The 10,870-nt window shown below is 35.6% G+C and overlaps 1 protein-coding gene across 16 annotated transcripts in view; it reads right to left on the bottom strand.

Moving 5' to 3' along the window:
- Positions 1–10,870, bottom strand: part of CCDC88A (coiled-coil and HOOK domain protein 88A) — a 75,608-nt gene that overhangs the window by 35,323 nt on the left and 29,415 nt on the right. For all 16 annotated transcript variants that reach the window (XM_031597863.2, XM_031597864.2, XM_090134529.1 and 13 more), the window contains exons 8-14: positions 10,380–10,549; positions 7,067–7,148; positions 5,946–6,104; positions 3,969–4,115; positions 2,809–2,953; positions 2,002–2,189; positions 182–319 (exon numbers count right to left, since the gene is read on the bottom strand). In XM_031597863.2, the coding sequence (XP_031453723.2) occupies positions 182–319; positions 2,002–2,189; positions 2,809–2,953; positions 3,969–4,115; positions 5,946–6,104; positions 7,067–7,148; positions 10,380–10,549 (1,029 nt within the window). The remainder of the gene's footprint in view (positions 1–181; positions 320–2,001; positions 2,190–2,808; positions 2,954–3,968; positions 4,116–5,945; positions 6,105–7,066; positions 7,149–10,379; positions 10,550–10,870) is intronic.

Genomic DNA, 10,870 nt, shown 5'->3' with positions numbered 1-10,870 from the left:
AGTCCTAAAATTAACAGTAAAGACTCAGCTAAAAATAAGTCATGACTCTCACTGGCAGCAGGTCTTAGACAAGTTATCTTGCTGCAGGAATTGCTACATTTACAATTCCTTTATGCCTATAGAGAAATAAAAAAAGAGCAATATAATACAATGCATTAAGACCTTTAATTCTGTTACTCACTTGTCGTTCTAAGTTCTCTCGAAGTGTTTCAAATTTCTTTTCAAGTTGTACTTTTTCTTTCATCAAATCCTTAGTCAAATTTTGATTGTTCTGAAGACTCTGTTTTTCTTGGATAATTTCCTTTTCCAGTACCTCAATCTAGGAAAAAAAGAAACTTGAAAAAGTTAGATCTTGCCTTTTATTCATAAATATGAGAGTAAACGAGTTAGAGTAACTTTGTTTTGTATCCAAATAATTCATTTCAATCTATTCCTCAATGATTCCTGACAGACAATCTTTTATGTTAGCAGAGAAAATGACCTATAAAGTACTTTTTCATAAAAAGTATTGGTAACATTATTAGGCTTTGGATATTTCCCCAAGCACCCATTTTTATTTTTTTGAAAGTGGAGTTTCTACTACACCTTCACTGCCTCTTCATCTCTGACTTCAGTAGAAATACTTCTAGACACCAATTACCTGAATCATACCCCTACTTGCTGTTAAAAATAATAAGGAATAAAACAATAATCATAGAAGACCACGGAATAACAGATTCTGTTCTACAAAATAATTCAGTGATTGGAAATACGCAAAAAGCATGACATCAATTAAGTCAGAATTGAATTATACCTCTACTTTGGATGAGAACACCAATATTTGATCAGTCTGCTGTTTATTTTCCCTCTGCAATTAAGACAGTCCTGATCCCTAACTTAGCAGAGCAATGCATGTTTTATGAGGATGTTGGCACTTTGCAACAGAGAATTAACTGGCTCAATTACCAATCACAGTCAGGTACCACCTGGGAACCAAATTTATCCATTGCCTGCCCAGCTGTCTCAGCAGGTCTGTGCAAACTGGGCACCAAGAGTGGGGTTGATACAGTCAGTCTACCTGGTATTTGTAAGGCTCTGTAGTAATGACTGCTTTAAAAGAAAGCATGTCTAGATAGAAAGACTACGTATAAAATATCTGTAACAAATATTTTGTTCAGCTTCACACATTTTTCTGAAGTCACTGCAATTCACAACAGTGTTTTGAGAGTCAAGTGAGAGAAGAAAGACGTGTTGGCAGACACCTGAAGTGGTAAGAACACTATCAGACAACAAGGGATTCCTTTTTCATTTTTTTCCCCCAACTCTCTCTTACCTCTTCTCTCTTCAACAGTAATCTCTCTAATGTCTGACATAGCTATTCCAGAAGCTTTAAAGACATTTTGTTCCATTGTACTTAGTCCCTATTTTTTTCAGTTTTTATTCCCTATGATAATCCCTGACTAAACTATTTCATGTGTAAATTGCAGAGTAAAATACTGTAGATCAGCACAGATAAATCTGGTTAACTTCTCTCATTTCACTTGATCAGTTTCTTGACACATCATCTCTCTTTTCTCAATCATGATCAAGAATACATGATCAAGTTTTCTCCATAGGTGACGACAGGTTTCTCCCTCCATATACACATACTTCCCCCTGTGTAATAGTTGCACAATTAAAGTATGATTCTTGATAATTAAACTAATTATCAAGAATCATAAAACATTTTCATTATGTCCCAATAGTAACACATTGATTTTCCTCCCCCCCGTTAGGAGAGTCTTCTGAATAAAATGATTCCATTTGGAAATTATTAATTAAAAAAAAATAATTAAAAAAAATCTTTCTATCTCTCCTGTAAAAGTTGTCTTTCTTATCCTAAACTTACAAGCACCATATCACTATTTAGACACTACCAATATTTACTTTTGTCAAAATCAGGGCAGTGTTTATTATTTTATGCCTTAAAAAATAGAAGTAAATCAGGCAACTCATACACAACTCAAAACACACTGTGACTACCTTTTTGTTTAGTCTTTGGTTTTCTTTTTCCATTTTCAGAATCCTTGAACTATTGCCTCCTACAGAATCATCCATTGTGCTTCGTAGTTCTTCCACTGTTTTCAGTAAACTTTGGTTTTCCTTTTCCAATTTCAGTAGTCTGCTTGATGTCAGTTCAGTTACTTCAAGACCAAGTGATTTATATGACACTGCGACAGAAAAACACAATTAAAAAAAAAAAGAGGGGAAAAAAAGGTTTCTTCCATTACCTGGAGTCATTCAAGGATAGGCTTGGCATTTTTAGATTTAATGGATTTAGAAGCCTATGATGATTCTGCAGTGCCTTCTAGTTGAATAGACAGCATTAGTGACTCATTTTTCTTATTCAAGGGAGAACACCACAGATGCAAACAATAAATGTCCTACATATTCTATAGTTCATAATCACAACAGATATTTCCCCACAATCTCCTCAAATCCTTGGTATGTGACCCAGCAACATGACCAAGCATTCTATACCAGAAGAATCAATATTCTTGCTGCAAGAATTACTGCAATTATTGAGAAACCTTAGTAAATCTTTCCTGACTCTCAGAGTACCAAGGCAGAATACAGGCGTTTGAATATCAATACCATTTAACTCCAAGGTATTTGTGGGTTTTACACCCTTTTAACACACGGTTGCCTCTGCATGGATATAGAGGCCTGAGTTTAAAAAAGAAAAGAATAACTGATCAGGATTAGGAGCTTTAATTTCTTAATACTACTCTCACTGCCAAGCCTTCATTTATCAACTCTTTTCCAGTTTGCAATTATTATTAAATTTACCTTCAGAATGATCAGTAAACCTGTTTATCTGCTCAAGTTCCCAGCCGAGATGTAGTGATTCATCCATACTTTGTTTCTGAGCTATTTCTAGAGCCATGTTATCCTCCATAAGTTCCTCAATCTTCTTTCTGTCCATATCACGCTCCTTAAAAATTATTTCATGTGTAACTTTAGAAAAAGTTATGTCTCAACATACACAAAATTATTTACTATCAAGTATGCAACAGAGAAATGCAGAGTCTCTTTTCTGATTTGCTAATGCACAGTGAGACAGGGAGGAACAGACAAAATTATGGAGGACGTAGAACAGAAGTGTGGCAAACAGCAAAGGCAAATATGCAGAGAATAATCTTTTCTCAACATAACCTATGGCAATGACTCAATTTATTGTTTTTCAAAGTTCACTTCTCTCAGAATATCAGGAAAGGAAGTATATGCAATAAGCACAGCTTGGTGGCACTCACAATAAACAAAAGGATCAATATTTGTTTCTCTAAGATAAGACCACTTCCATACAAAAAGCTGTAACAGGAATGGGTCCACAGTGAAAGAATCTCAACAGTCTTTGTAAGTCCCCCTCTCAGCACATTCTACTCTTGTAGGAAAATAAACTGTAGCTATAACTCACTATCAATTTCTGAAAATTTTCAGAGTAGAAGGTAAACTCCTGCTCCTCAATGAAAACTGAAAGCAAACAAAATAAACCTGCAAAACAGGCACATTATGATTTTGTACTTTACAGTATTTACTTTTGAGGGAAGAAATGGTTAAAAACAGAAATTATTTTGAGAAAAAACCTTCTGGAAAATACATCACTTTATTAATACTAGAAGTGGAAACATGAACCATGTACTATCTAAGAACTTATGTGACAAAAAAATTACTGTATCCAAAAAACATTTATCCTATCCTCTCACTAATGAGTCTCATCAGCATAATTTAAGCTGATTAAACATTTCAGAAGAGTACTGCTCTTTGCAATTTTTATTTCCCTAACCAGAATCAAGACTGCTGTAGCAAACCCCATCAGAAAAAGATTAGTAAATCAAGACATACCTTACTCTTCTCTAACACCATTCTGACAGGAAGATCTTTTATTAAAAATACAAACAGAACTCTAAGATTTTTAGTAGGTTTCTTCATCATCCATTTACACTTACCAACTCCATTTCATGTAGTTTAGCTTTCAGCTGTAGATTCTCTTTTTCTACCACATGTAATTTATCAGAACGGGATTGCAGTGTCTTTACTTGATCCTCAAACATCCTCTTTGTTTCTAGCATCACTTGATTGTCTTCCATTAACTCCTACAAAGGCAAGAAAAACAAACAGGATAAAATTACTGTGCTATTAATACAACTTTGATACCCATCACACCCAGTTTTAGAAATGTTTTAATGTTGAACATTCATTTGAGAGCTGTAACAAACCTCAGAAACAGATTTACAGCAGTTACACGTAGCTGTGAACGACACACAAAAATTTTCAAACTGAAGTGTGCAGTCACCTACTAAATCTGAAAAAGAGACCACTGAATAAAATAAATACTTACCCTTTGAACTCCTACCTACTGAAATATTAACTTATTATGGAGCAAACCAAACTAATTAACAACTGTCTCTATTCAAGTATGTCTGAAAAAAAAAATCAGATTGCAGGCTACAGAACATGTAAATAAATTTTTGTTTTTTATTAGCTTAAACTGCATGTGAAAATGGAATTCCTACTGCTCCTACCATGCAGGACCAGGTTTAGTTTTAGGAATCTAATTTTAAGAAAGATATAAATGAGCACAGAACCCAGAGAATGGAAAAAATTACCTTATAAGGCAGAATGCTGTTGGGCTGTAGAGCACAAAGAACTATGACAGAACGTGTGATATGTCACAGACTTCAAAGAAGCAAAAGACTGCTGTGAAAGGCTGAGGACACTTCACCAATCAGGTCTTAAAGAATGGATGAACACCAAACCTTTGTTTGGAGTGGTATGGAAACGTAAGAAATACTCAGTACATTTACAGTGGGACTGAACGTGATCCTGAGATTCCCATCCAGTTCTCTGATTTTAAGAGTCTACATTAGATGAAGATATAACATGGAATAATACTGTGCAGCTGTGTAGTTTAGCCTCGTATCTGTTTGGTCATTTTTACTTTAAAGAAAGGTTTTAAACTAGTATCCTAATTTTACTTTTTCAAAGTAAACAGATCTTCACTTCCATTTTAGTTCTTTCTGCTTTCCTAAGAGTTATGTTTTTTAATGCCCACCTTGAAATCTTCTTAAAACTTTAATTAGCTTTGGCTCCCATAAGTGATTATTTCATTCAAAAATTGTGCCAACTTTCTATTTGCCTTAGAAATTTGCTACAATTATTTGATTTCTAAACTAATTCTTGCTAGAAAAGTAGGTGCCTCCATTAAAGGTGTCAGTGAATCTTTTTCAGTGCACTTTATCCGTGGAATCTTGTCATTGTATACTCATCTAGCATTTGCTGTGTCACCAGTATTTCTTCAATGCCTTACTTAGAAAAGTACCCTCTCTTTGGAGACTTACAGAGGAGAAAAAAATTACTACATTTTTTATATATTGTCAATCAACTTCTTATTTGAGTTTCTCACCAGCTAATAGGTATATCCTAAACAGTCTGTCCTATGGGCCTTGAGAGCTTGGAGCTATGAATACTGCTGACTTCAAATCACAGAATCAACCACGGTTGGAACAGACCTCCAACATTAACCAGTCCAACCTTTCACCCACTACCAATGTTTCTCCACTAAACCACAACCCTCACTACAACACATGAACATTCCTTGAACACCTCCAGGACAGTGACTCCCCCACCCCCCTGGGCAGCCCATTCCAATGTCTCACTGCTCCTTCAGAGAAAGAAAAGGTTCCTACCACCCAACCTGAATCTCCCCTGGCACAACTTAAGGCCGTAATGAAAACGTGGAATTAGACATAGGGACTCTCACATAAGAACTGTACTTTACCATATAAGACTGACTACTATGTATCCCAGAGTAAAAAGCTACAACACTGCTCCACGTCTCAACCTTTAAGTGATCAAAACAACTTCCAAAGAGTGATAGCAAACGAAAAATGATGGCTAGTCAGTATTTTCTCAGCTTAACATACCTCCATTCTAGCTTTGTAGAATTCCATATCATGCAGTCTCTCTTTGTACCGGCTGACTTCACTTTCAAGCTTGTCAACTCGAATTGCCTTCTCACGAAGAATATCTAATTCATCTCTATAAATCCTGGCAGAACGGGCATCTGAGAGTAAACTCTTATTCTAGAAAATGCAGAAATTACATACAGTATTAAAGGACACAAATATACTTTTTTCCCTACGTGTTGATTCATAAGATATGCTACCAAGTTGATGTTCACTGGTATCCTCGTGAGGCCATCTGTTATTTCTGATCTGTACACAATTTAGGAATTCAGTCATAGAATGCTTTCACAAATGCTCTTAGCTTTGAAAGGAAGATGACAACTTCTTCAAACCTCGTGTTCCTAGATGGACAAATTCTAATCTCTGGTTGCGAGTAATTAATGTCTAGCATAGAATTAGAGACCTGAATCAATATTTATTTGCCAAAATAAACAACTGCAGACTGTTTATCAAACTGTTGAAGAAGTTACAGTTGGTATTTAATACAGGCAATTCACAATAGAGGCAATAGCAAAAACAGATGTCAGATGTTCATTTTTTACATAAACTCTCCAAAGTTTATGTCTGTTTCAGAATATGCACCACAAAAGGAGAAACAAACTTGTAAGCTTTGTTACTTCACACATTTATCATAGCTACATGAGCAGCAAACAACGGATTTCCAAGAGAACTGCGCTGGCCTTTTCCAAGCTTTTCTAAGTTTCAGAACATTTCCTTGACCACTAATATTATCAAACGATCCTCAGTAATTACATAACCTCAGATTTTAAGAACAAATGAATTACATGCTTTCCTTCATTATCAATGTAGATTCAAGGTTTAAAGAAAAACAGCCAAAATTGGAATGTACTGTTCTTGAGGGAAAAAAAATATCAGGAATTCAGCACAGGTACTCTTTAGTCCCCAGCACAGGACATATTAGTTGCAAATATCTTGAACATTGAAGTGAAAAAATCAGAGAAGAAATGGTAACCTAATGCAGAATCTTTTACTTTTAGCACACTAGATTCAACAAAGAAGCAAACTATTCATGTTCAGAACGGAGTTTAAACAAGACAATAGATTGACAAAGCCCATACCTCTTGCTGAAGCTTCCTTAGTTCACTTTCCACCCGTTCAAGTTCTTGTTTATAGTCAAGAAATTGCTCGTTCTTTTCCTCACTTCAAAGAGAAAACACAAAACACAGTTAAAGATGACTGCAAAACTTCATAGCTATCACCCTGAGAAGCAGATGCTAAGATTTACTGATATTTCTGTTATTGAATCCAGTATCTCATGAACACATCAGAGTGCAAAACTTCAGTATGCCACTGTGCTTCTGGTATTCTCCAGCTCTTAGACTGTATTTAATCTTTTTTATTTGGCCAGGCTTTTCATAGTTGTTAAAACCTTGTTCACTGAGATCTCTTACTCATGGAAGGCAGAAAGATTAGGGGATAAAGAATTTTCATAGCAAGGATTTTTGTTAAAAAAAAAAAAAAGTACACATTTTTGTACAAATAAGAATTGAGGTTTTCATATGCCATTACTCACTAAAAAAAGTTACTACTTAATAATCTGGCATTAGGGAAAGCAGCCTCCTGCATAATGACTTACAGTTCTATGGAGACATTGCAGTTCTTGCTTTAGTTTAGCTCATAACAAAAACAATTTGATTTAGAACACTCCTTTTCTTATAGGACTCATATTCTTAACTTCCAGCTAACACTTAATTCTCAATGCTCAAGAAATGAGTTCTTTGAGCAATGAGTAACTGAAAGAGAAATCTCATCTTCTCAGAGACACAGAATATTAATTGTTCAATATTCATTTCTGTCTCAAGACCAACAGCGTTCACTACTGAAAAAATAACCCAAAAAGTGCCATTTCCAAAACTGCCTATAGTTAAAGGTACATTGCATATTCAAATGTGTTGCCATATCATTGAGCATTTTGGAACTCAAATATGAATCAGAAGTATAAAATGGAAAACAAGAGAATAGACTGAAATGTATAATACAGTCTAAAAATATTACTGGAAAAAAATCCTCACTTCTGTTTTTGTAGGAACTATAATGCTTGCTTATAAAAAGTAAATCTCACAGTGAATGACCTTTTTGCAACCATACACTTTCAAGAAGGTCTTTGACAGCCTACAGGTAGGCAGGGGTTCGTTCTATATAGTTCACTGCAACATCTGATATCAAAGCTTTCCCATAAGTGTTCAGAAACCATATGGAAGTATAAATGTATTCCACATTATGTTAGGTCTCTGTAACTTTACTATCAACATTCATATTCCTGGTATTATTGTGCTGCATGGAAATATGGAAAATTAGCTGTATAACTTTCAATTCTGGAGATTCTAGATCACATGCCTCAAATCACTCCTTGGATTCAAATCTTGGTATATGGTACTGCAGAGAAAAATAAGCTTAACAGATCTCCTGCATGAAATTCTGTTTGCTACAGTGTATATTAAACCATGCCAAAACCAGGTTATAAATAAATTCAAAGCTTACTATTTTCAATCCTGGAATGAATCTAGTTTTAAGCTTATCAGCAGCATTTAATAACAAATGCTATAGATAGAAGTCAATTTATCAAAGTCTAGCCTTTTAAATGTCCTGCTACTTGTAAAGGAAATTTATTGAGGACTTGGAGTGCAAAATGTGAAATATTCTGAGCCATCGCTGTTGTCCTAATTGCATGCTTCAGCTACAGGCTAGAGAGGATTGTACTAAATTATACAGAACATACCAGTGTTCACTGTTTAGGCTATCTATTAACTGTCAATCAAACTAATAACAGCAATTTTTTCACTAATTTTCTTGGTGCAGCTGTTTATAGAATATCCTGGGCGGGCTCGTTTCACTAGGCACATAATAATACAGACATCAGAAGGGGAAAAAAAAAAAAAAAAAAAAGCCACATCTTTTTGTCCTCTATTCCTCATGAAAGCTGAGATGTGGTGGGGGAAGGGCATTCTCTGTGTAAATCAACTAGATACTTAAACCAGCCAGCTAGAGATAATCTGATCAACAAACTCTGATAAAAGCAGACCAGTGAGCTGTAATTTTGACTTACGTTACTTTCAACTCTATTTAATTTTACCTGTCCCCTCTCTCCACTTGATGTGCGAGGTTAAAAATCTCTAATTATGCTGTTTCCATGAGATGCAAATTACTTATTACACGTATTAAGTCTCTACAGATTTAACATCTGTAATTTTAAGTTCAAACTGCACATATTTAATTCCACAAAACCACAATGCTATACAGAATCAGATTCTCCTCCTGGCCTGCTATTTTTCTCCTTAGGTAACTTCACTACTACTCACATTTGTTCCTAGACTCTAAGGACAGTAGTTATTTCTTGATAAGTACCAAAACAGTTGTCTTTAATGAGAAAGAAAGCAGATCTTTGCTACAGTTGGACTGATTTTTTTTTTACATCACTTGGACCAGGTGATGGAAGGGAAACACAGCCCCCAGCTCCAGGATCACCAGCAGGGGGAGAAGGCAGCACTCCTATATTAAATGAAGGTAACGACTTGGAAACTAAGACTCTTTATTGACCCAATCTGTATTTTTACTCACATCACAAATCACATCTTCCATAGCCATAAATAATCACCTCCTGCCAGTGAACTGCACCCAGGTTTCCAATAGGTCAAGAGACTTACTGGAATTTGACTTGCTTTATTTCCTCTACAGATTGGCATTGCAGACAAGTATAAGTTACAAGGAACAGTTTTAAGAGGCACGAGCAGACAAACACACAGAAGGAAATTCTAATGAATGATTTCTTCCCAACTCCAACAAATTAAATGTTTCATAAACCAAGAATGAATCACAGATGACCATTTCTTCCTCTATTTCTAAAAAGAATGAGTTAATTATGCTATAGACAGCACAGCAGTGATTCCCTATCTCCTTTTAAATGCCATGTTTTGCCACTAATCCTCCAGTAATCAAGGACACAGCTCTTACTTCCAGATCCTAAATGTCCTCCCCATGCAACTGCAGCTGAGGCAATTTTAAGCATGTCAGATTACTCTCTCAAAAACATGCATGAACACACATGTGTTAAAGCCACACTCAGGCACAGATTATTGCTCAAGAACAACAGAGGAAGCATAAAGAACTTGCCTCAGAAACTACACTACAGACACAATGTGTAAAAGAAAAAGGCAACGCAGTGTTAGATAAGCTGTGCAATGTTAAGACACACACAGCTATAGGTTTATGTGCTAGAAATATGCCCCCTGGGGTACAATAGCTTAAAAAGGCATTTTAACTGCATCCTAACATTTGAAAGTACTTCCTTGTAGAGTGCTTCTATCATGTGACATCAAAAATGATTAAAAATGAACAACTTTCAGCACATAACTGCAGCCTACAAGTACTCACATCTCTTGCCTAAGCCTTCTTATCTTTGCTTTGGCATCTGCTAGCTCAACTGACAGGTGCTGTTTGCTTTCAGTGTGTTTCAAGCCAGGAGATCCACAAGGTGATTGTGCTGCTGATGCCTGAGGTAGCAAATGGAGAGAGTCCCGATCTTCTGAGAGTTCTATGATAGTCTGAGAAATAAAGTATAGGAAAAAATGTTAAGCCCTTTGCACACCTCTATACCTAGAGCAAGTTTTGAATAGTCACAGCTGTTTAACAGTACTGATTGGCTATTGTAAAACTATTCAAATTTAGACGTAGGTCCATCAAAATATCAGTGCCCAAAATGGACAGGATAATTCCTCATGAATTCCTCAAAAATGAGGATAAAAATAAGTCTGTAAAGAAAGTGGTGGTCTTTATTAAGCAGTAGCATCCCTGCCAGCTGCATAAACAATGAATGAGAGCTATGGGAGCTTTCCTTTCTGACCACAAAAATAAAGGTGTTATTT

This window comes from Phasianus colchicus, chromosome 2 (assembly GCF_987193195.1).
Source record: "Phasianus colchicus chromosome 2, bPhaCol1.hap1.1, whole genome shotgun sequence".
NCBI classification, from domain to species: Eukaryota; Metazoa; Chordata; class Aves; order Galliformes; family Phasianidae; genus Phasianus; species Phasianus colchicus.
Note: the sequence above shows the minus strand (reverse complement) of the source record. Positions and strands in the feature narration are given on the sequence as shown.